We start from the raw sequence: 26433 nt of genomic DNA on the forward strand, positions 1-26433 counted from the left end.
AAAGGCTATCACAGAACCCAGTTGTTTGTTGCCATGCTGGATCACAGCAAGGTAAACATGTTCTGGTCTCCTTGTGACTTTCTCTGGAGATGGAACCTACCAATGGGTGGATGTTGATGCAATCTCTTCAGTGACCTAAACCTCAGATCCTGAATTGTTGTCTTTTCAAAGGTCAAGCACCGTATAAAATATAAAAACCAGTTTACTTGTATGTCTGATGTTTTTTGTAGCCATTAGTTCTGTGATATCAAGACATTTTTAGTACTAATGTTTAAGGAAATAGTTTAAAGCCCAAAATGCCATTCAAAATACTCAATATCCAGTTATAAATATTAGAAGTGATTATTGAGTTTAGTAACACATCAGAGGTTTTTTTTTCTTTAATGCGAGTTAAAATCTAATTGAATTAGACTTAAGCCTCAGTCTGATCCACGAGTCAGCAAGTGAGATGGGAAGATCATTGGATTATGAGTCTGGATTCTGGTCTCACAAGGATAGAAGCTTCTCAGAACAACAGAAAAAATACCTTCCTCCTCTGATTTCAGACATGGCAAAATATCTACCTGTCCTAAATTTCCACCACAAAATTCATTTTGAATATTAAGGATAAATATACAGAGGACAATGTCTTTGTTGAGTCCCTCTCTTTTTAAAATAAGAGATTTTATTTATTTATTTATTTCAGAGAGAGATAGAGAGAGAGAGATGGCAGGGGGAGGAGAAGAGGGAGAGGGAGAGAGAGAATCTCAAGCCTACTCTGTGCTCAACCTGGAGCCCAATGTAGACCTCGATCCCAGGACCCTGAGATCATGACCTAAGCCGAAATCAGGAGTTGGATGCTTACCCGACTGAGCCACCCAGGTGCCCCTGTTAAAATGTCCTTCTCTTAAAATGGAAGTTTACTGAGAAGGGGAGAAGGGCCTTCCATGGAGAACTTGTATCTGTGAGAGATAAATGACTTTAAGGATGCACATTAGAGGAAGGAAAGTTTCGGTAGAGGAGGGAGAGTATTAGCTAAAAGCTCAGTGCTGTCTTTATTGTGTACGTGTTGAGGGGAGGGTAAGTCCAAAGGGGGGTTGATATTAATGAGGATTATACCGAGGAACCTAATTTTGTGGTAAGGGAACTATCTGGGGGTTGAGTCAAGGACATTAATCTCTTATATATATTTTTTCCCAGGTGGGTTCTGTATAAACATAGGCTGATACTGGTCTGTTACAGTATGTGCCCTAGCTGATTCTGGCCCAATTACCTAGAATGAACTGAACTGCAGTTAATCTTTACTCAAAACCTATTTATTACACAACAAATAGTACTGCAACTTTGTGGGTTGGCCAGGGTTGAGGGAGAATATTGAGCAGGAAGAGGTCTGGAAAGGATTTTCAGGTGCTGGGCTTTGATCTCCTTAGTTTTATGGGTTCTCTGTAGGTTCATGGGGCCAGTGTCATTGGATCCTCGCTACAATAATTCTTTCAAGGATGTCCAAGCAATGGGGGAAAATCCTCTTGCCCATCACTGCTGCTGAAATCAAACTGGAATTTTACAAATATTCTTTGTCTAGGAACAACACAAAAAAGTACAGAAACGAATGATCCTAATTTTAACACAACTGATCCAAATAGGAATAGCCTGCATAGTTATTGGTTCACGTCTATTTGTCTCCCCTTAATCTTGCTTCCATACTCAGTTTGTATACCTTCGGTGACTTACTCTAAGAGTAAGTATACTGGGGGGTTCAGAGCTCTGAAGCCAGACCACTGGGACTACATCCAAACTCCACTGTTTATTTACTAGCTGTGTGACCTTGGGCATGTTCTGTGCTTCTGTTTCCTTACTGGCAAACAGGAGATAAATAGGACTATCTATATCTTACAGACTGTTGTGAGAATTAAATATATTAATAATATAAAGTGCTTAGTACAGTGCTCAACAAATGTTTAAGTTATTATTATTACTCTTATGGAACTGAAAGTTAATGAGACACTTTCTGTTGGCAAATAAGCTCTCACACTTCTACAGAGATACATCAGCACACCAGGTCAGATCCCAACTTCTGAAGCTCACACTCAATAAGTTTTGTCTTTTTGACTAGAAAGCAGAGTATTTTTCCTCACAGAGGTGGCCATTATAACTGTACTCATACTCTTTTCCCCTAACATCCATAGAACACTCCAAAGATTCTTTTCTTCCCACCCTAAATCCTTTCCTCAACACATGGAAGAGAGAAAATACACAACTTATATTTATTTGGTACTTTGGGCTTTAGAAAATGTTTTCATATATATGAAACCACTTGATCATCTAAGGGATAAGTAAGGCAGGAACTCTTATCCCTTCTTTTCTTTTTTTTTTAAAGATTTTATTTATTTATTTGACAGAGAGAGATCACAAGTAGACAGAGAGGCAGGCAGAGAGAGAGAGAGAGAAGCAGGCTCCCTGCTGAGCAGAGAGCCCGATGTGGGACTCGATCCCAGGACCCTGAGATCATGACCTGAGCCGAAGGCAGGGGCTTAACCCACTGAGCCACCCAGGCGCCCCTCTTATCCCTTCTTAATACAGCTTAGGGAAATCAAGCATTTGTTCAGGATCACACAGTTATAAACCTGTAGGACTGGGACCTGAACCTGCTTATTCACTGTACTTTCCTTACATGGTGTTCCTTCCAGTGGAAAGCTGGCCTGGACAATCTCCCCCTGCATGTCGGGGCTTGTTACCACTTTGTTTCCCATTTTAGAATCTTCAGAGAGCCCTAGATAATCAAATCCACCTTGATTTTTCTCCTTTAGATCCCTTCAGTGGTTGATCATTTTATCTATTTTCCTTATCTTGTCTCTTCTCTTCTGGATAATCCTTGAGGTAGAGCTGGGCACAAATTGGGTGGCTGCCATGGCAGTGAACACTGAAAGAAGACTTTCCTGTTTTCCTTGTTTGGGCTAGTTAAGGCTTCTCTCCTAATTATAATGACGACACCCACAGTTCTTTCATGGCTGCTTGGCCTACCAGAGCAAAAGATGGTGGTGGAGGCCTAGCTTGTCTCCTTCTATCCCTTAGTACTTCAAGACTTCAACCAACTATTAATATTCATTGAAAACCCACTTATGTTGAATATTATATGGCCAATAACCGCATTTAATATTCAAAGTCCAAAGGATTTCTTGTCAAGAACTTTATTTGGATTTTTGGAGGACTAGGCTGCAACACATGAAATGTGTGGTTCTGTCTCTCAGCAAGTTCTCATTATTACTGTACTGAGGGTTGCCGTGCCTGATTCTTTCTCACCTATCTGCTTCCTGCTAATGTATATAGCAAAGAAGGAAGAAACAGATAGAGGGAAGTTCTGAAGTGGACGTATGGAAAGTTGCAAAAACCTCTGCTTGGATGCTAGTGGTTTCTGACCTGGATTGGAAAAGGCAAGTCAGCTAGAAAGTAACCTAAAGGTGCTAATGGAAAATCAGACAGGAGAAAATAAACTTATTTTGTATTTTTCAAAATCTGTACATTTATAGTATACATTGAAAGTGTTGCCAGGGCTAACAGAGGCAGAGGGGGAGAATTTTACTACACACAGGTGTGTGAAAACTTAAAAGAAGAGAATTTCGGGGTACCTGGGTGGCTCAGTGGGTTAAAGCCTCTGCCTTCGGTTTAGGTCATAATCCCAGGGTCCTGGGATCCAGGCCCTAGTCGGGCTCTCTGCTCAGCAGGGAGCCTGCTTCCCCCTCTCTCTCTGCCTGCCTCTCTGCCTACTTGTGATCTCTCGCTCTGTCAAATAAATAAATAAAATCTTAAAAAAATAATAAAAAAAAGAAGAGATTTTCTAAATGCCTGCCCAGTACAGCAAGCCAGCAGAATGAAAATGTTATCACCTCTCTGAAATGCTTTATCTCAGAGAAACTCCTATAATAACAGAGATGAATGAAGACAGTTTCTACCAATATATGTTGCCTTTTTTTTTTTTTAAGAGGAAAAAAGCTAAGGCTGATAGTAGCCTTGCTGATAAACTAATATTATGAGGACATCAAAGGATTCTGCTGTTAAAATTGTGCATTTTCCTTTTCCAAAGCACACTGTCATTTCTGACAAAGACAGCTTACCCATTCCTGTAGCTATGAATCACGAAAATACATTCACATTGTTTTGGCTGAATAAAACACCTTTATTTTTTAAACAATAAATTAAAATATGACTTTGCCAATTTTTATATAATTCTGGGAAAGTTTCTGGTAGTGGCCAAAAGAAACCCCAAGGTTTCAAGCGGGTATGGAGAGCAGCCTGGCATTTAGTTCCTATGCTCATATTTCTTAAAGTGTGATCCTCAGATTTATGTCTCAGAATAATCTGGATGTTTGTTAAAATGTAGATTCCTGGCCCTATATCAAACCTGCAAATGTCCGGGTTAAGTTTGTGAGGTGAGACCTGGGTATTTGCACGTTTAACCAGCTCTTTGATTGTTGAATTGGGAAACCACTGATTAGAGAACACCACAAAGTTCTTTTTACCTAGAGAGGGTTCTAATAGAAGGAATTTTTCTTTGTAAACCTCTTCCATTCGGTTAGTTGATTAGATAGAAAGCTGTCTGTCACCCTAAATTCTGGAAGGCACTAAGTCTACTAGGCCAGGTATAATTGAGTGTGTCTAAAGGACAAATGTAACACATTCATGGTAGTTGGGGACTACAGTGAGCCTCTAGCTCAGACAGCTCCCTATTTCTTCCTTTCCTCAGGGTACTGGGAAATACCAATGTGATATTGTTCATTAACCATTTAACCTTTGCCCTTATATTTATTAATAGTCCTACATATGTTTTGACAGCTAAAATGCTTATGTCTTCAGAAATGACTCTTTTTAATGAATTTAATGAAAAGAGATTCAGGAGGTATGGTAGGTTAGTAGGAACAGTTTTTGTATTGGGGCCTTTTGATTCCCCTATATTTTAGGGTCATAAAATAACATTAGGCAAGTTACTTGTTTCATTTATGTTAAGATGATTCTTAACAAAAATGAATCAGCCCAGCTCTGATGTTGGAAAACTAAGAAAGAATTGAAAAAAAAAATTTACAGAAGGTCTATGAATGTTTTCTATAGAATAAATAATAATAATCATAATGACAATAATAATAAAAAAAGTCTGCTAACAAAGTTTCTGTCATCTTGAATTGTGACTGTGGGCAAGTTAGGTAACTTGAGTCTCAAATCTTTTTTATTTTTGTTTTTAAGTTTTTATTTAAGTAATCTCTACACCCAACATGGCGCTCGAACTCATGATCCTAAGATCAAGAGTTGCATGCTCTTCCTTTTTTTTTTTTTAAAGGTGAAATTAATTTTTTTAAAGATTTTATTTATTTATTTGACAGACAGAGATCACAAGTAGGCAGAGAGGCAGGCGGGGGGCAGGGGCGGGGTAGCAGGCTCTCCAGGCAGACTCTTGCTGAGTGCAGAGCCCCTCATGATGCGGGGTTCCATCTCATGAGCCATGAGATCAGGACCTGAGCTGAAACCAAATCAGATGTTTAACTGACTGAGCCACTCAGGCGCCCCATAAAAATTTTTACACACAGTGAGAACTTATAAAATCATTAGACATCCTACATTAGTATAAATATATTTCATTGGCTAGCCTTCAACTAATACTAAAGACTAGTAACCCTGAAGAAATGAGACCCTAGAATTTTAAAGATGGCTGCAGAATGCTCAGAGGAAAATATGTTCTGAGTCAAACATTTGGCTTACAAACAAACTTTTGGAATACAGTCAACTTTTAAGCTTGTGACTGCCTGTATTACATTAGAACCAAGGGAAAAACTTGCTAATTTAGTGCAGGCTGGTGAGCTGAATAAATTACTATAAGTGATTCTACATTTGGCTTCTTGTTAATCTAAGTAGATTAGTTTGTGTACTCAGAATGAAGCTCAATACTACATGTCTTACTGTGGTTTATGTATTCATATAGGCAATACTGCACGATGTGTTAAGGTATAGGAAAACATAGAACAAGGAGCCTACAATTTCTGTTGAAATTTCAAATACAGATATTCCGTTTTAGAAGGAAATCTGCTTCTAGGAAACTGCTAAGGGGACTTATAGTCAGATAAGATTCAGGAATACTGGGTTGGTGAACTGTGGACTATTTTCTTCTGAGTGCCTAGCAAAAAAACTTCCCCCAGGAAGTTAATATTTGATAAATAAATAAATAAATAAATAATCACATGAATAGAAGCCAAAAATTATTGCAAGTTATTCTGAAATTAACTGGCTTCAAATGACTTTTTTTTTTTTAATATTTTATGTATTTCTCTTAGAGAGAGCAAGTTAGCACGAGTGGGGAAGAAGGGCAGAGTGAGAAGTAGAAGTAGACTCCCTGCTGAACAGAAAGCCCAATGTGGGGCTCTTTCCCAGGCCCCAGGATCATGACCTGAGCCAAAGGCAGATGCTCAACTGACTGAGCCATCCAGGTGTCCAGGCTTCAAATGACTTTTTGTCATTTCCTCAAATTGAATATATCCTCAAAGTACAACTGTGTGCCATCACTGAGGAATTCAAAAGAATGTGCCTGAGTCTTGGGAGGCAAACCCCAAAGGCGAATTCCCAACATATTTTGCCAAATGACAGCATGTTTGGAATAGGTGTAATCTCCCAAGTCAGTATTCTGAAGAGGCTGCTCCTTGCTTTGATGTGTATGTTTTAGTGGGCTTGTAAAAAAAAAATAGCATTACTTCTGGAGTCAAATATTGTATAGATTTCTCTAGCTCTAAATATTTAGCAGTGACATTTATGATACAGATTAGCAATGTTCTGTCATCTTAGAAGTTCAGAATTAACACTCAAAATTAATTTTTCTAATTTCAGAAGTTGAAGTTAGGTGTTCCTAGAAAGTAAAGCAACTTTCTACTATGCTCAAACAAATGCCTTAAGAAGAAGCATCCTCTTTGGGATGCCATGACCAATTCCAAATATGACTTTTCTAAAGGGAAGTACTCATTTGTATGTGTTTCTTCTGAAGCAATTTGCTTAGCAAAGAACTCAGCCTCACAAATGTATAGTCTTTTTTTTTTTAAGATTTTATTTATTTATTTGATAGATCACAAGTAGGCAGAGAGGCAGGCAGAGAGAGAGGAGGAAGCAGGCTCCCTGCTGAACAGACAGCCTGATGCGGGGCTCGATCCCAGGACCCTGGGATCATGACCTGAGCTGAAGGCAGAGGCTTAACCCACTGAGCCACCAAGGTGCCCCACAAATGTGTAGTCTTATTTGATAATGCTATCTCCCCCCGCTGGGAGTTCCATGAAGTCTTACAAATTCTTGAAGGAATGGATGACAATAAGGCATATTTTACCCCTACATTCCCACATTCTAGTAAACTGAAGTAGGGAGAAATTCATTTGCGAGTTTAACTCAGACTACTGATACTATATCAGTATCAGTTTACCAGGTAGACGGCACTTAAAGATATTAAATAAAATAATATTTAAAAACTTTCTGGGCATGTATTTCCCACATTATGTGATTTAAATGATCAATGAAGTATAAAGTAGGAATCTTTCTGGTTAATTTAAGTACATAACCCATTTTCAGGATTTAAATATTTGCACAACTTACACGAACATGCCCTCTGGGGTCACTCGTCCAGCTTGAATTAAATAGCCTCCAAATCGAAAACCCACTGCATATGCGAAATATACAAAAGCATGGCTGAATGCATAACAGATTCCAAAGATCTGTGCTTTCTTCCAGGTATTTCTGAAATGCACAAAATTTACTAAGTAATGAGGCACAAGGTATAGCAAGTTCATTTAAATGAATGTAGAGTAATAAATACAGAAGACTAGACATATTATCATTTAAGGGATATACATTCTTCTAAGAATAAAAGAGAAAGTGAGTGTTTTAAAATGAGAATTATTATAGAGAAAACAGATAATATAATGATTCTCTCTATAGTTCTATACTCTATAGTTCATTGCAACAAAATTTCCTCTGTCTACGAATGGACAAGGTCTGTGAATGAACAGCTAATGAAAGAGTTGAAGAGATTTGGTTTTGAAGTATTTAGAAATATTGTCTATTGTAACATTTCACTAGCACAATAAGTAGTGGAAATTAAAGGGTGGTACCAACCACAGGCATGAATGTAAAAGAGTTCAAAGCTATCTCTCTGATAAAGTAATGCAAATAGTATCACTAAGTAAATGTGATAAGGAGGACTGGTTTAAAATTAAAAGGAGTGATCACATTTGTCATATATACATTCATCTTAAAATGTGAACCATTTTAGCTATTCAATATAAAGGGCTAAGCAATCTTATTTTCTTTCTTGAATATATTATACCCTCAAATTGGTTTCAGGAAAATAATAAAAATGTGCATAGTTAGTAGTAGTTCATACTACTAACTATAGTTAGTAGCAACATGGGAGGACTAAAATATTCCACCTGTGCTTGTTCTCAATTGCTTTTGCTAGTCTTCTCTTGATGAAGTCATATGAGACATGATGATATACCATTATTAGGAAAGATTCCAGAGCAAATAAATTGGCAGGCAAACCACTGTTGTCATCCAGGAAGACTGCCTTTTCAGGGACAGCTAAAGTTAGTTAATGAAGTCAGTATGAATCTACAATCACCTGTGTTGGATCTGAAGCGTCTCCTCATATGCTTGCTCAAAGGCTTTTTCTCTTGTTAATGACACTATAGTCCGAATATTTTCCACGGCTTCAGTTGCTATCTTATAAAATAGGACAGTAAAATAAAGAAATAAAATTAGTAATGGTTAAACTCTGGTTGTGAATTCCAGTCATTTATATTGGGGGCATATTAAGTATAGCATTAAGTCAATAAGTTTTCTTAGCTTCTTTTTTTCTTTCCCAAAAACAAGATAGGAAAATAACATTTTAGGATAATAGGCTCAAGAAAAATTTATTTTGAAAAGATTTAGTCCACAGATCTAAATTCAGTCCCCTTGGAATCTTCACTGAATTTCTATTTAAACTGGTTCTGTAGGCAGAGAGATCAAACATTAGCATTATGTTCATATGTAATTATGCAAAGAAAGTATGAGATAATTCAAGAAGACAGTAGACAGAATCAAATAAATAATTGCACAAAAATGCAAATAGCAACCAAAAAACCTCAGGAACACTGCAGTAAAGTAATACGGGTAAGGCTATTAAATGCTATATAAGTTACAGCCATTTCTCATTTTGATGTCTGTGAACTTAAAAAGATAATTAATTTAGGGTCACCTGGGTGGCTCAAGGTGGGTGGGTTAAAGCCTCTGCCTTTGGCTCAGATCATGATCCCAGGGTCCTGGGATCGAGCCCTGTGTCAGGCTCTTTGCTCGGCAGGGAGCCTGCTTCCCCCTCTCTATTTGCCTGTCTCTCTGCCTACTTGTGATCTCTGTCTGTCAAATAAATAAAATCTTTTAAAAAAAAGATACTTAATTTAAGTATAATTAATGCCTTTCTTCCTTCCTTCCTTCCTTTCTCTCTCTCTCTCTCTCTCCTTCCTTCCTTCCTTCCTCTTCTTTTCTTTCTGAGACAGAGAGAGAGCATGCATGAGCAGAGGGAAGGGCAAAGGGAGAGGGAGAGAGAGCAGATTCAAGCAGACTCCCTGCTGAGTGTGGAGCCTGACCTGGGCCTCAATCCTGGGACCCTAAGATCATGAGCTGAGCTGAAATCAAGAGTCGGCCACTTAACCAACTGAGCCACCCAGGTGCCCTAATGCTTTTCCATGTTTCTATAATATTTGCAAATGGAGGAGACTTTTGGCTTAGAATAACTTGTTGGACATGAGAACACATGTTGACTTGAAAGAGAAATTTCCTGCTTTCGCATTCTATTTCCATAGTGGCAGTGTAGACTGTGGGACGGAGGAAGACCTAGGTGGTCACCCAGTGTTATTTAAAGAATAACTTGGGTTACAGGAGAGAACCAGATTTCTGGATGGTGTGCAGGGCACCTGGATTCTGCTCTCAATTTTGACTCTGTGTTGTTCTAAGTTCTCATTAATTTTAGAGTAAGCTCAAAGTAACCACCATTTGTAACATACACTGTAGTATGCAAGAAAAATGGATAAAAATGCTGAAACCCTGAGGGAGAAAATGAGCAAAAAATCTTTGTGATCATTTTTCACAATGGAGAAAGGACTAATATCATTATAGAATCTTAGAAAATAGTCCTCTGTAAAAAACCAAAAAACTAATATAGTTATTTTGAGTATGAAAAGTAAAACAGTTGATGATTTGTCCAAATCTACACATGCAACTGAAGAAGGACCAATATATTTTATTGGTCCCTATTCTAAGTTTTGGTGTTTGGTAAGTAGATTAAAAGCTACTGAGAAAGAGACAGATTGTTTGATTATAGTTACTGAATGTATAGTCTGGGGTTATTCAAATAATCTAAAAAGGAAAAACTAAAGGACACATATAAAGGTTAAAGCTCATGATGTAAAAATTAAGATGAGTAAAATACAATTAATCATAGCCCCATTAATTTGAAGGTTGTGATAATTTGCACCACAGGGAGGACCAAACAACTTTTCACTGTCTCTGAGGCAAATATATGCTAAACAGTTCAGTCTGTAGTGCCCAAGCAGACATTCCAAGGGTCTTTATCTAGTCCAAGGAAGTTGGAAAGGTCCAAGGGTCACACAAACCAGATTTCAATGAGTCACATGCTTGGAATTCCAATTCATGTCTAACTGTGATAGTCACTGGATATAGACCAAAACTAGTATTAAAATCATTTTCAGACTCAGAGGGTGTTCACCCAAGTGATAAAAGTCTTTGAAACTGTATCATGAGAGGAACAGCTTAAAGACCTGTGGATGGATGACTAAGAGAAGACTTGGCATTTACATGATGCAGTTCCCTAAAGGCTGCTATGAGAAGGGGCTTTGGACCTCTACTGAGATGAAAGCCAAGTATGGTAGGATAGAAGGCCCCAGCAAACAGACAAACAAACACCAAAACCAAAAATTGCCTACCATCCAAAGGCTATTCAGGGTAGGCAGCCTGAGAAAGTAATGCACTGCTTGCCACTGGAGGAAAAGGGGTAAAAGATGGGACACTTGACAGGGATGTCATACAAGGGATTCCTTTTTTGGATAACTGGTTGGATCAAATGACATTTCTTTCAATTCTTAGATGTTATGAAACTACAATGCTAATGTCCCCTAAACCTCAAATATAATGGTTATTTTATTTTTATTTTTTTTAAAAGATTTTATTTATTTATTTATTTATTTGACAGACAGAAATCACAAGTAGGCCGAGAGGCAGGCAGAGAGAGAGGAGGAAGCAGGCTCCCCGCTGAGCAAAGAGCCCGATGTAGGGCTCGATCCCAGAACCCTGGGATCATGACCTGAGCCGAAGGCAGAGGCTTAACCCACTGAGCCACCCAGGTGCCCCAATGATTATTTTTATAAATATGATTGTTCCTGAGAGATATTTTCCCAGTAATTGAAATGTTCATCTTGATCAGTATAAAGATGGTCCTTGTTTCTAAAATCTTATTTTAGGCACTATCAGAAACAGAAAATTGCCTTATATTCAATAACTCTTATTTCCTCTACATTTTGAGAAATAAAAATAACTAAAATTGTTTAAGAAAATTTAATTATTCAACAATCAGAGAATGTGGAATCATGATGTTAGCAATTTCCCTCCTGATAATGGCAATATGGCTGGCATTATTGAGTGCATACTATCTTCTGGACACTATTCTAAATGTCTTGAATATAATAACGCTAAGTATTTTGTGTAATACTTAGAAAAATCTGCAAGTGGTATTATTATTATTCCCACCTTACAGAGGAAGTCCAGAAAGGTTGACACAACTTGCTCATATCACACATTCGTTAGTGATAGAATCTAAAATGTAATTTCGCCAATTTGACTCTAGAGTCTACACTCTAAATCACAAATACTGTTATACTACAGCCTATTTATACCCCATCCTAAATTAGTCTGGATGCATTTCAATTCATATATACCTCTTTACAGGCACCTAAGAAAGGAAGTTAGCATACTATAAAAATGGCAACTCTTTGTTTTCCTCTTAAAATGTTATGATGGTAAAAAGTCTTTATTTTACCTTCCCAGCATGCTTAAGTTCTTGCTTATCCTTTTTGGCAAATCCAGTCATAGCTGTGGTTTCAATCATTCCTGTCAGAGCAAGTACTGGAGCAATACTCAAAATCAAGAGTGTCATCTCCCAACCATATATGAAGGAAATGATAACTGATAGTCCCATGTTAGTTGCATTTTGTGTTAAGACACCAACTCTTGAACCTGTTGCCTATAACAAGACATATTTTCGGAAAAAAAGTCAATTTTAAATTTACAAGTATTCCTATTATAGTTTCTTACAAAACAAGGCAGGCTTTCTTTTTTAGGATTTATACTTACATTTTTACTTTGAACTTGTACTTAGAAATTAAATAATACCCATACTTAAAAAACTGTCCTCTACTAAGAAGTCATTATGCTTTTTCTATCTTATTTATTTTTTAAAAGATTATTTATTTGACACAAAGAGAGCGAGCAAAGGAAGGGGGAGTAGCAAAGGGATAAGCAAGCTCCCTGCTGAGCAGGGAGCCTGATGCAATGTGGGGCTTGATCCCAGGATTCTGTGATTATGACCTTAGTTGAAGGCAGATGCTTAATGGACTGAGCCACCCAGGTGCCCTGCTTTGTCTATCTATGTTGGATATTGTTCTTTGACATGTCCCTATCATTCTCTGAATATGTTCTTACTTTCTGACACAAAAAGATTCTCCAGGCTGTACTGCTGGAATCTATCATTTCTCCAAGGAGTCCTGGTTCCTTTTGGTGGATAATGTTATTTAAAAGTCAATATTATGCTCATTATTAATGGCATATCAGTGGAAAAAACTGGGGAATGTGTGTGTGTGTGTGTGTGTGTGTGTGTGTGTGTGCAGATGCAGACACAAACTAAAATCTATATATCTCTATTTATATGAATCATGAATTCACTTTGATACCTCCAATTCCAACCCAGCACCATTAAGTTATTTTCAGCTTTCTTCCTTCTCATATTTGTTATCCCCTTCTGCAACAGTGAGAAACTTGGCTCCCATTTTCTTTGATTTATTTATGTGATCAAACTCTCTGTATGTAACCAATCTGATATCATGGCCCCTGCTTCTCCCCTGCATGGATACCCTTCTCCCTCTGCTCTGGCTTGGCTTTCCCACACCAGGCTGCCACCACACATGGATGTGCAACTCACCATATGTGGGCTCCAAAACCCAAACATTCCTCTTTCTTCTACACTGATGGAGGGGCCGGCATTCTTAGTAACTGTACTGTAGTAGTGCTGAATCAAATGATTTATACTATTCATTAAGGTGTATACTTTGGATATCATTACTTTGTATTCTATTTTCTGCATTTTATTTGGTTTCACTAAGCAAAGATTTAAAGCATCATTATCAAGATTTATCGAAAAGGAGTTGGAAACATGGTATAAGGTAACTTAAATTTTGAAAAAATTCCCAAATAAGTAGAAATATCTTTATAACTATTTTATGAGAACTATATGTCTTATGAATCAACTTTCAGTGGGACACATGATAAGTAATAAACTGAAATGTTAAATTCCTTTGGTGCTCAGATGAAAAAATGAGACTCCATTTACCTAGAAAAATAGCTATCATCAACAATGTCAATTCACATTTTAAAAGATTTATTTTGTTATGATCATGAAAGTATGACCATTGGAAAGGTTTAGATAATGTTAAAATTTACACCCTTCCAGACATTCAGATTAGGATTATTCTGTGTATGTAGCTTTGTATCCTGCTTTAATTCTTTTACATTACACTTCAAGCTTTTTCCTGGTGATTAAATAGTCTTAAAAAAATACTTAGAATGCTTCCAATTTTTCACTATTAAAAATAAAGATGTAATGAGCATCTTTGTGCAAAATCTTTATGCTCATCTTTTAATTCCTAATGTTAAATACCTAGACTAGAGTAATATGTTAAAGGGTACATACTCTTACATGCCTGATAGATATTATCAAATTGCTTCTCTAGAAGATTGTATCAGATTTCACTAAAGTACCCTCAAATTAGTATCATCATTAAAATAACAACAGTAGGGCACCTGGGTGGCTCAGTCTGTTCAGTATCTGCCTTTGGTGTAGGTCATGATCCAGGGGTCCTGGGATCAAGTCTTGCCTATGAGGCTTCCTGCTCAACAGAGAGTCTGCTTCTCTCTCTACCCTTCCCCCTCTGCTTGTAATCTTTCTCACACACTCTCTCTCAAATAAGTAAAATTTAAAAAAAAAAAAACACAACAATAAAAAGTCCTGTGTCCCCCAAGGCTCTGCCTTATTCCTAAAATATTTTTCTGGCTTCAGCTTCAAGACTCATTTGGTAATCTGCTATTTCCCTATTTCTCACTATTAAAGAAAATTCCAAAAAAGTAAAAACAAGTAGTAAGAGCAAAACCCAACAAACCATTAAATAATGACAACTAAGACAGGTAAACTATTTTAAGTGTCTAAGGGTATTATAAACTAATTCTAAGACCTGTAAGGCTGAAATAGGAATGTCATTTGCTACTTAATGCTGACTTACACTCTGACTCTTCAGAGTTGAAGGGTGATGCTGAAGAAACACAATATTGTATGTTATGGGATGAATTGTGTCTCTCCCTAACCCCAAATTCATATGTTGTGGTCCTGACTCCCAGTTCCTCAGAATGTCATTATATTTGGAAATGAGGTCTTTAAAGATGTAATTAAGTTAAAATGAGGTCTCTGGTGTGAGCACTACTCCAATGTAACTTATGTCTTTAGGAGGAGGAAGTTTGAAGGCAGACATGTGCTCACGCATGGGAAAGAACATATAAGGACACAGCTAGAAGATAGCTGTTTATTTTATTATTATTATTTTTTAAATTTTTATTTATTTATTTGACAGAGAGAGTTCACAAGTAGGCAGAGAGAGAGGAGGAAGCAGGCTCCCTGCTGAGCGGAGAGCCTGATGTGGGGCTTGATCCCAGGACCCTGAGATAATGACCTGAGCCGAAGGCAGAGGCTTTAACCCACTGAGCCACCCAGACGCCCCTATTATTATTATTTTTAAAGATTTTATTTATTTATTTGACAGAGGCAACGAGAGAGGAAATATAAGCGGGGGAGTGGGAGAGGGAGAAGTAGGCTAAGTCCGGCTAAGCAGAGAGCCCGATGCAGGGCTTGATCCCAGGACCCTGGGATTATGACCTGAGCCAAAGGCAGATGCTACACAGACTGAGCCACCCAGGTGCCCTAAAGATAGCTATTTGTAAGTCAAGCATAGAGGACCCCAAATGAAACCAATCCTGCTGATACCTTGATCTGGGGATTCTCACAATCAGAACCTTGAGGAAATAAATTACTGTTGTGTAAGCCATCCAGTCTGTGATACTTTATTATGGCAGCCCTAGCAAATGAATACACTTACTTGTTCTTCTCCTCCCACCCCCTGCCTTTTGGTGATGGCAGTAGGATAAGAAGAATCTAAATATATTTTTCCTGTTCTAGGAAGAATTAACCAGAAAATAATAAACATCTGGCCTTGAAAAATACTATAAGAACTAAAGGAAAACAGGAAATAGTCTTAAAGACCTAGAGGATAATGTACCTCTGGAAAGAATTTGGGACTGGAATCACAGGAAATTTTTTTTTTTTAAGATTTTGTTTATTTGACAGAATGAGAGAGAGAGACAGAGTGTGTAAGCAGGGGGAACAGTTGGCAGGGGGAGAGGGAGAAATAGGTTCCCTACTGAGTAAGGAGCCTGATGTGGGGCTTGATCCCAGGACCCTACAATCATTACCTGAGCCAAAGGCAGCTGTTTAACCAACTGAGCCACCCAGGTGTCCTGGAATCACAGGAATTTTAAACTTCCTTAGATTCTTTAGCAACATGCACAAAGATATAAGTTTTTCTTGGAAACTAAGAGCAGAAAGTCATGATTAAATAATTATTTAGATAATAATTTATGGATTATTATGGATTTAGGGATTATTATGGAGAGGAACTATGTCTACGGCAATTTGCTAAATGCAAATAATACTTTTTAAAAAAAGATTTTATTTATTTTATATAAAGAGAGAATGAGGTGGTGGGAGGGCAGAGTGAGATGGAGAGAGTATTAAGCAGACTCCCTGCCAAGCGTGGAGCCCCATGCTGGGCTCAATTCTCACCACACTGAAATCGTGACCTGAGCTGAAACCAAGAGTCAGCCACTTAACCAACTGAGACACCTAAGCACTCTGAGCATAAAAATTTTATAAGAAAATTATAGTATACAAAGAGGAATGGCTAGTATAAAAAAATAAATGGAAGAGAACTCAGAATGCAATTGTAGAAATAAAATAAAATTCCATATGATGAGATTCCTGCTTCTGGGGTAACAAGAAATGGACTTATCCTCCCACATGAAATAAGGGCAGAGATGGGAAACAAGGTGAGCCCAGTGACTGCTCCAGTTTGGCCTTGAAAGAGCTCCCTGGCTGGAATGTAGGGTGAGCAAACTGAGACAGAGCCCAACAGACTCCCTAAATTAAGTAGACAAAACAGAATCTGGGCCAGCTAAGGAAGCTAGTTTGTAGCACAGAATACCAGAGAAGAGAGATGCACACAGAAAGAGAAATCTGGATATCTGCAGAGGGTCCTCCTTGACTATTCCGCTGAGAGTGCTTGTGTGAGGGCTGGGAATAGTGCTCAGTCACACCAGCCAGACTGGAAAACCTCATGCCCTCATGCTCTCAGGGCATTGGGTAGAGTATATAAGGGTCTTTCCTCAGTCGTAGACTCTAGTCCTGCCTAACAAACTGTAAAATTAAGACCCAAATGACTGAACTGTTCCCAGGTAACTTAACTGAATCCCAGAACAAAACAAAAACATTTACAGAAATCTAAAAATATCCCGCACCCAAAAACGTTATATTTGCAATGTGTGATAGCTCATCAAAATTTACTAGATACATAAAAAAGCAAAACAGGACCCATAATGGCATAAAAATCAATCAACTGAAACTGACCCAGAACTGACACAAATGTTCAACTTAGTAAATGACAATAAGTCATCAATGGATAACATACATTCAAAAAGCTAAGAGAAAAGAACATATAGAAAAGACCCACATCAAAATTTTACAAATGCAAATTTCAGTGTCCATAAAGTTTTACTGGAGCATAGTCTCGCCCCTTCTTTACGTATTATGAGTGGCTGTCTTAGAATTGTAATGATAGAGTTGAGTAGTTGCTAGAGTTAGGGTTGCAATATAAAGACAGATCACTGGGGTGCCTGGGTGGCTCAGTGGGTTAAAGCCTTTGCTCTGGTCATAATCCCAGGGTCCTGGGATCAAGCCCTGCATCGGGCTCTCTGCTCGGCAGGGAGCTTGCTTCCTCTTCTCTCTCTGACTGCCTCTCTGCCTACTTGTGTCTGTCAAATAAATAAATAAAATCTTAAAAAAAAAATAAAGACAGATCACCTTTTTATTGCTAACCCTAACCCTAACCCTACCCAACCCTAACTCTAACCCTAACCCATGTGCCACTGTCCTCACTTTATATTGCTGCTCAGTGTGCTACAAATCTGTGATGCAATTATAATTTGACAGCATTTAGTGCCACATGAATTGCTGTACTGTGACATTTTATCTTAGTTTTAAAAATTACCATTGTATATCCATCATCAAAAAATAATAAAGGAAGAGAAAAGGGGACCTTGAATGTCCTGCTTTTAAGGCATAGTGGACTATGGATTACTTTTTCTCATCAGATGCCACAGTGTTAGTGTTTATTATAACACTTTTTGTACTACCAAATATACAAAATAGGTCAACATTTCCATACTAAGCACTTATCACAATATTCTTCATCCACAGGAAAGCAACATAAAGAAAACTTAGAAAATTTAAAATGGAATATCTCATTTAGTAGAATTTCTTCATAAAACTAAAAAGTGAAGATAAGTTGAAACCAAAGTTAGTTTCTGAGTGGCTCATTCATTAGCTAAGCAAAGAAAATCATTTATGAACAGTGAGTTTATTAAATCATGTTTAATTGGAGCAGTGGAAGAAATGTGTTCAGTGAGCATAAACCTATATCAGACAATTAGCCCTTAGGTGAGAACAGTTGCTCAAAAAGTTGACAAGACTGCAGCAACACTGGTAGTCAATCAAAATCAGATATACTTTTTTTGAATAGACTTCCCTGGCTCTTGATGGATTGATGTATGTTACTGATACTGCTCAATTGTTGGTTTTGAGGAGCCAATGCTGAATTTGAAGTGATTAAAAAATTGGCTGCTATAAATGGTCTGTGTGGATCAACTATAGGTGATAATATTTTCTAAGAAGTTAAATGAAAAGGAAGTCAGTATAACCAGAAGTGAAATCTGCTAAGATATATTACAACTAATGGTGATAAAAATAACTGTGGAGTAGAAAAAAAGGCTTACTTGGACAAATCTACAAAGTTTGTGAAAATGTAAAATGTTTAGAACCTCAATTTAATCCTGTATTACTTACCAGCAAGTATTTTGTGGAAAATAATTTATCACAGATTATGGGACCAGTATGGTCAGTGATGAAGTTCATTTGGTCCTATAGACTTTAACCATTGTTGTTTCTATTTTTGTCAAAATTGGAAGCTGAATATCTTGACTTGTCTTACCACACAATAGTTTGAGGGTATGTTTAGTAGTGATAGTTTCACTGAAACATTCTGAGTTCAGGGCTGAAACTAAAATTTTCCTTTACAAATAGAATCACCTTTAACCACTATGGCTCTGGACATTACCTTTTGCTATATAGACTTGATAATGTTTCTTAATGAATTCAACCTAAAATGGTAAGGCAAAACAGCAATTACATGCCAACCTTATAATGTGGTAGAGTCATTTTGATGATGACTAACATTGTTTGAATCACAAGTAATATCAAGTTGTTTTATACACCTCCCATGTCAAAAAGTTAAATCAGGAAATGAGGTCACCACTGTCTGGGCAATGATATTCCAGCTCTGGCTAGAATCCAATCAATTTATCTAGCTCTTGGAATTAAATGAAATTTTTATGATTTCTTGGGACAATATAATTATAGTTCTGATGCGAAGAGTTCTTGGAACTAACATTGTATCTGCCAGTGGTATATCAAGTGTACATCATGGCATGAATAACACAATTTCTTGTGGGCAAAAATGAGGTAACACTTGTGGGTGATGAAAAAGGGTTGCTAAAATATACAGAACTAATACCTTATAGTTTTATGGAACCTAGTTTTCCAAAGAATCTAAAATGGCTTTGTATCCTTAATAACACTATATATTACATAGAAAATAGTCTGTTGACAGATGTATGGCAATAAGCCATTACTTTGGGCTGAAATAATATCAGTTAAATCAGTTGTATTCAATCAAGTATTTCAGGACTCATGTTGTTCTATGACTTTATTTCACTAACATGTTTTACTCATGACTCTCAAAGTACCTGAGTTTCTAAAAATGGCTAAATGTGTATATATTTTTTAGTCATTAGTAAAGGTTTTAAAGTAATATTTACTATTATTAGTATTTACTATTATTATTAAGGAGGTAATTTATGAACATTTGCCCTAATACATTTGATAAAATAAAATTTAACTGAAATTGCATGATGAAAAACTGAGATGGAATATGTCTTAAGTTGAAAAAATAGGAAATATGACCCTGAGTTATTATTTCCTAATTCATCTCTAGTGTGTTTTTGTAAGAAAATAAATAATGGACAAATAGGATTGGTAAATAACTCTTCCTTCAGTAGAAAGAGTATTCATTCAAGTTAGATATGAATCTGTCTTTATATTGCAAAGCAAGTGTTTATGTGAATTACATGCCAGTAAACATAGTCTCATTCATGGAAAATTTCTTTGCTTGTCTTGCTTTTTAAATCTGACAGCTTTAAAATCTCCCATTAGTATTTCAACCATTTAATCTTTAGCTATTACTTTTCATTCAATGAAAATGATCTGACTTGCCCAGAAATTATTATGAGACCAACATTTACAAATTCCAACAAGAAACTTTCCCTTGATCAAACGGTATTAGCCAGATGCTTGTAAGTAATCAGGCTGACAAATATTTTCATTCATTTTTCTCAATGAGAGACAACACTATTTGTTAAAAACTGAATGTAAGGAGAGTGAGGTTGGTCTTTCAGTTCTAATTTGTTTTTTTGGCTGAAGTAAATACTTGCTAAAAGGGAAGATGTCATACAAGTCTAACATTGCTGCTAATAGGAATGCCTATTTCCCTGGAATTTTAAAAAACTTAAATGATAGGTAGAAAGAGAAAAATATCAGCAAAGAAAAAATTAGCAAAGAAAAAGTAGCACTACATCAAAAACTTATATGTACTATATGTTGGCTAACTGAACATAATAAAAAAAAGTGGCAAATTTTGTGGAATGGAGATTCAGCTGGAATTATAGGGATTATTTCTCCATAAGGGAGTGAACCCTGTCATTCCTAAACCCAGAAATTGTCATTCAGATAATTCTATTGTGCTATGGAAGATTAATGCTATGCTCATTACTTTGACTATTAAGTGAAATTTTATCCATCATTTTTTCCCAGTTATGCCAGTAAAATTGATCTCCTCAGCCCTGTTTTAAAATTTAAATTCTGTCTAATAAATTTAGAACCTTGCCTTCCAAATAATGAAAAGGAGTTTTAGGAAGAAATAAAGATGAAGATCTCCTCTTGAGCTTTTTCTACATCGTAAAATTAGTTTTTCAAGCCATTATGGATGCTTGTGAATATTCACAAATGTAACCAACTTCTTCTATTCTCTGGTAAGACAAATCTATCCTTAGAAGGAAAAACTACACTTTCCTCTTTTATTAATACTTCTAAATTTTGTGTACGTTTTCATTTTGCTACCTTTTCATGTCTTACTATTCAGTTCTGAGCTCTTTAGCTCATTCTTGGTATCTTTCTTTGGTCCTCTGTTTATCCTATTATATGTGCTAAATCCTTTCCCCCCTTTTTATTATTTTTTATGTGAGCATATAGTTGACATACAAAGTTACATTAGTTTCAGGGGTACAATGTGGAGATTCAATTAAAAAAAATTTTTTTTTGTTAAAAACCTCCAGAACTGAGAGCCTTCCTTATATCTTTCATTGAGAGCTGCCAGGTAGCCCTGAGACTTACCTGCTCTCCTTAAGGATGTGGGTCATCTTAGTATAGCTTACAAATATGCACAGATATCTCTGTGTTGCACACATACACACTACATGCATACACCACTTAAGAATAAAAACAAAAAAATCCCCCAAGAAGCAATATACATACTCCTTGGATTTGTGCTATATCTATGGCTAATACTGTTGTCAAGGCTCCTGTGCTGTTTTCCTTATCATCAAACCAGGAAATATCCTAGAGAAAAAGGAGAATTAACATGTGGTTATCAAAAGAAACAAACCAAAACAACAAAAAAAATATATGGTTATCAAAAAGGTTCTTTTCTGACTTGTGATTCTGTTGTAATAAGTCAGAAGGCATTTATCAGCCCCCACACCCCCACATATTTAATTCTTATAAATACCATGAATCAAATGACTTTTGTTTCTTACTTCATAAAGATTTGTAATTAGATACAAAATGAAGAATGTAAGCCCAATGGCTTGGAACCATTACCAATGCTATAATATTGTACAATAATCAACATCAGAAATGGTCATTTTGAACCATTTGTAATTTGTAATTTTTACTCCATAAGTAAACTGTGAAGAGCAGACTATTTAAAAAGTTAATGCATAAAACAATTTAGAAATATTCCTAAACAAAACCAAATACTGTTAAAATGTCTATATTATCCAAAGTAATCTATACATTTAATGGAATCCCTATCAAAATACCACCAGCATTTTTCATAGACCTGGAACAAACAATCCTAAAATTTGCATGGAACTACAAAAGATTCCAAGTAGCCAAAGCAACCTTGAAAAACAAAAGCAAAGCTGGAGACATCACAATTCTGGACTTCAAGCTGTATTATGGGACAATATAGTACTGGCATCAAGACAATATAGTACTGACACAGAAACAGACATAAAGATCAGTGGGACAGAACAGAAAAACCCAGAAATGGATCCACAACTGTGTCAACTAAGAATCTTTGACAAAGCAGAAAAGAATATCCAATGGAAAAAAATCTCTTCAACAAATGGTGTTAGAAAAACTGGACAGTGCCATGCAGAAGAATGAAACTGGAACACCTAATTACTCCATACACAAAAATAAATGGATGAAAGACCTAAATGTGAGACCAGAACCATCAAAATCTTAGAGAAGAATACGGGCAGCAACCTCTTTGAAACTGACCGTAGCAATTTCTTACCAGACATCTCTGGAGACAAGGAAAACAAAAGCGAAAATGAATGATTGGGACTTCATCAAGATAAAAAGCTTCTGCACAGTGAAGGAAAAAACAAAACTAAAAGACAACTTATGGAATGAGAGAAGATATTTGCAAATAACAAATCTGATAAAGGGTTAGTATCCAAAATCTATAATGGATTGATCAAATGCAACACCCCCAAAATAAATAATCCAGTCAAGAAATGGGGAGAAGACATAAAGAGACATTTTTTCCAAAGAAGACATACAGATGGCTAGCAAACACACAAAAAGATGCTCAACATCACTCATCATCAGGGAAATACAAATCAAAACCATGATGAGATGCCACCTCACACCTGTTGGAATGGCCAAAGTTAACAACAAAGAAGACAGCAAATATTGGTGAGGATGCAGAGGAAGGGGATACACACACACACACACACACACACACACACACACAGGAATATTACTAAGCCATCAAAAAGATGAAATCTTGGCATTTGCAATGATGGGAATGGAGCTATGGTTTATTATGCTAAGTGAAGTTAACAGAAAGACAAATACCACATAATTACACTTATATGTGAAATTTAAGAAACAAAACATATAAACATAGGGGGAGGGGAAAAGAAGAGAGAAGGAAGCAAGCCATAAGAGACTCTTAAATATAAAGAACAAACTGAGTTGATGGAGGGCTGGGGGATGGGCTAAATGGGTGATGGGTATTGGGGAGGGCACTTGCGATCTGCATTGGGAGTTGTAAGTGAGGAATCATAAATTCTACACTGGAAACTAATTTTACCATACATGTTAACTAACAGAAATTTAAATAAAAACTTGAAATTAAAATATTTCCAAACCTTTCTGTCTAAACTGGGGCCGTATAAAAAGGAGATAAAAAGTCTACCTCCTCTTGAGGACCCACATAGGCAAGATTTCCTCTGACACTTCATATTACTTCCTAGATCTTATAAGCACCAGGCATTGTGAGAGGCTAAAGAGGCAAAGAGGCCAATGTAAAACCCCTGTGGCCAAGAAGCATGAGATCTGAAGGAGGTAGGTCAAAAATATAAGCAATAAAAGCATAATGTTGTAGCCAATTTCATTTTCAACAGCAAACAGAGACAGTACTTCTTAGCCTCAGGAATTCTGATTTCCTTTCATTAGCTATTGAAGTTTCCTCCCACTCACTCAAACCATTTATATCTCTTGTGGATTAAAATCATGTGGAGCCTGTCTCTGGAAAATGACTTATTTTTAGTAAATGAAGAGCAAAAGAATTGTTGGCTTACAACTCAGCCAGGGCCCTGACACTCAGGTTACGTGTTTCTGCCAACTAAGTAAACAGAAGCATAACTGAGAGAGGGCTGTGTGTGCATTAATCAATCACACAGTTGTGTGAGAATAGTTCTCCCATGGAGGAATATGGCAAGAGCAAGGGTGGGTACGACCCCAGTATGATAGCACTACTCTGTAAGCTCCTTCATTGGGAAGGTGTTCCAAAGAGTTGAAGATACCCCAAGGGCATCCTATAGAGATTACAATTTGCACTACTAACCACCATTTTGAAAACACACCCGCATTCAAGAGCCTAACATACTATGAATACATATCAGCAATGATAATAACTACAGCATTCTTGAACTGGAAGACATTACCTTTTTTTTTTTTTATTGTATACTCAAAAAAATTAAGATAAACTTCATATTTTCCAATTATTTCTATTTTTCAACATGGCATGGAACACAAAGAAATTCTGGAACAATATAAAGTAAAAATCTAGAAAGAATAATTTATTATGGAATATTACATTCTTGATTCTAGAGTAACTTGTATAATACACTAGGCATAGGATATATATGTGATGAGTCTTAGTCATTATCTGAAGTTCAATCAGCAAGAGGTCCAAAATTACTTTCCAACAAGTCAGCAATGTGTGCTCTAGGGACTGTATTCCAGCACAGACAATGTATGCTAAAACACTTAAGAGTTTCTGTAGTATAGCTGGTGTTGAGTAAAAATTAGCTTCTTTTTTCCTTTCCTAATGGTAAAATGATTGTAAGATTATCAGGTTTTTGATACTATTAAATCCATTTTTCCCTGTCAATAATTATACTAGAAGCAAAAAAGAAAAAAAAACAATAACATATTGCGATGCATACATATTTGGTATGTATTTTCCCAATTAATCATAACTGTATGAGGTAGATATGACTATCCATATTTTTAAAACAGATTTTATTATTTATTTGAGAGAGAGAGAGAGAGGGAGAGGGAGAGAAGTCAGCGGGAGAAGTCCGATGTGGGACTCGATCCTATGACTCCAGGATCATGACCTGAGCCAAAGGCAGTCGCTTAACCAGCTGAGCCACCCAGGCACCTGACTATCCATATTTTATAAATGAGGATGCCAAGGTACTGAGGGATTAAATAACTTACCCAGGTCCATATAGCTTGCAAGTTCTGAGTCCAGGATTTGAACCTAGGTAACCAGATGCTAGAGTTTTTAATCCACTATTATGTTCTATCTCCCATTTAACTGAAGCATTATAGTTGAGTCTCATTACCTGTTTCTCTTGCTTCAGGACTTGTTACCTCAAATCCTTTTGGAAGTAGCTTTTTGAGATCCCTTTAGTGATCACCATTAATTCTATCATCTCATGATTTAGAGAACCCCCCCAAAGAAGCCCTAGCCAATCTAATTTAAAGAGAAATAGGCAAAAATACTTATCTGTTCAGAAATCCAATCTTTCTTATCATTAAGAAGTATAAACTTAGCTTTAAGAAATGAATTATTTACAACCACTGAAGTCAGCAACACTTAGGACATTCTTTTCAACTGGAAGATGTCAAGTAATCAAATAAAATACAGATTTTATATCTACAAAAAGACCACACCTGATTCCATAAATACCTCTGCCTCAAATGAGGTTTCAAAATAGTTGTAAAAAACAGTGCAAGTCTCAGCATGCTTTCTAAGCCTAAAAAGTCTTAGGACAAAAACCAGGTAATAAGAGTTAGGCAAAAGTACGGAATAGGAGTCCCTTACCTTAGACAAAATTGAAACTGGGTAGGTATTTTTAAAGAACAGGCCAAATACCCTACTCTTCTTTTCCTCCAATTTGAAAAAGCAAAGATAAGAAGCAAAAAGAATGCTAAAGCATGAAGAGAAAAAACAAACAATGAGATGACAGGGACTGAGTTGAATTTATAGGAATTTAATAACATGTGCTAAATAGCACAGAGTCTCTGTGTGTGTGTGTTTCAATGTGTATGCTTTTTGAAGGATCAGAGTTTTTGGTTTATAAATTGGGGCATTCTTTTTTTTGTTTGTTTTGTTTTGTTTTAGATTTTTTTGTAATTTATTTATTCGACAGAGAGAGGTCACAAGTAGGCAGAGGGGCAGGCAGAAGGGAAGGTGGGGAAGCAGGCTCCCTGCTGAGCAGAGAGCCTGATGCGGGGCTACATCCCAGGACCCTGAGATCATGACCCAAGCCAAAGGCAGAGGCCCAACCCGCTGAGCCACTTAGGTGCCCCAAATTGGGGCATTCTTATGGGCAGAAGCTACTTTATCCAAGAATGTTACTGTCCAGCTATTCATGTGCCTAATGGTAGGCAGAGCATTAATGTCTAGTATTCCGTAGGATATTGGATTCACAGTAACTACTGGTTAAACTGACTCCTGGACTTGGGACTCCACCAAAAGCACACTGTGAACCTTTAGAGACAAAGGTCAAAGCATGTTTGGAAAAGTTACATATATTCTTCTGTGCAAAATATTCAGACCCACTGAGCCACCCAGGCGCCCCTGAACTTGCTTCTATTAGAAAAATATACTGTAGGGATGCCTGGGTGGCTCAGTCGGTTAAGCCACTGCCTTTGGCTCAGGTCATAATCCCAGTGTCCTGGGATCGAGTCCCGCTTCGGGCTCTCTGCTCAGCGGCCTGCTCCTCTCTCTGCCTCTGCCTGCTTGTGTGCTTGTGCTCGCTCGCTGTCTCTCTGACAAATAAATAAATAAAAATCTTTAAAAATACATA

At 36.9% G+C, this 26433-nt stretch overlaps 1 protein-coding gene across 1 annotated transcript in view; it reads right to left on the minus strand.

The window, feature by feature from the left end:
* Nucleotides 1-26433, minus strand: part of ABCB5 (ATP binding cassette subfamily B member 5) — a 137758-nt gene that overhangs the window by 17119 nt on the left and 94206 nt on the right. The window contains exons 21-24 of the mRNA XM_032865778.1: nt 21347-21430; nt 12089-12292; nt 8618-8718; nt 7594-7734 (exon numbers count right to left, since the gene is read on the minus strand). Of these exons, the coding sequence (XP_032721669.1) occupies nt 7594-7734; nt 8618-8718; nt 12089-12292; nt 21347-21430 (530 nt within the window). The remainder of the gene's footprint in view (nt 1-7593; nt 7735-8617; nt 8719-12088; nt 12293-21346; nt 21431-26433) is intronic.

Source organism: Lontra canadensis, unplaced genomic scaffold (assembly GCF_010015895.1).
Source record: "Lontra canadensis isolate GAN:19392208 unplaced genomic scaffold, GSC_riverotter_1.0 scaffold2, whole genome shotgun sequence".
NCBI classification, from domain to species: domain Eukaryota; kingdom Metazoa; phylum Chordata; class Mammalia; order Carnivora; family Mustelidae; genus Lontra; species Lontra canadensis.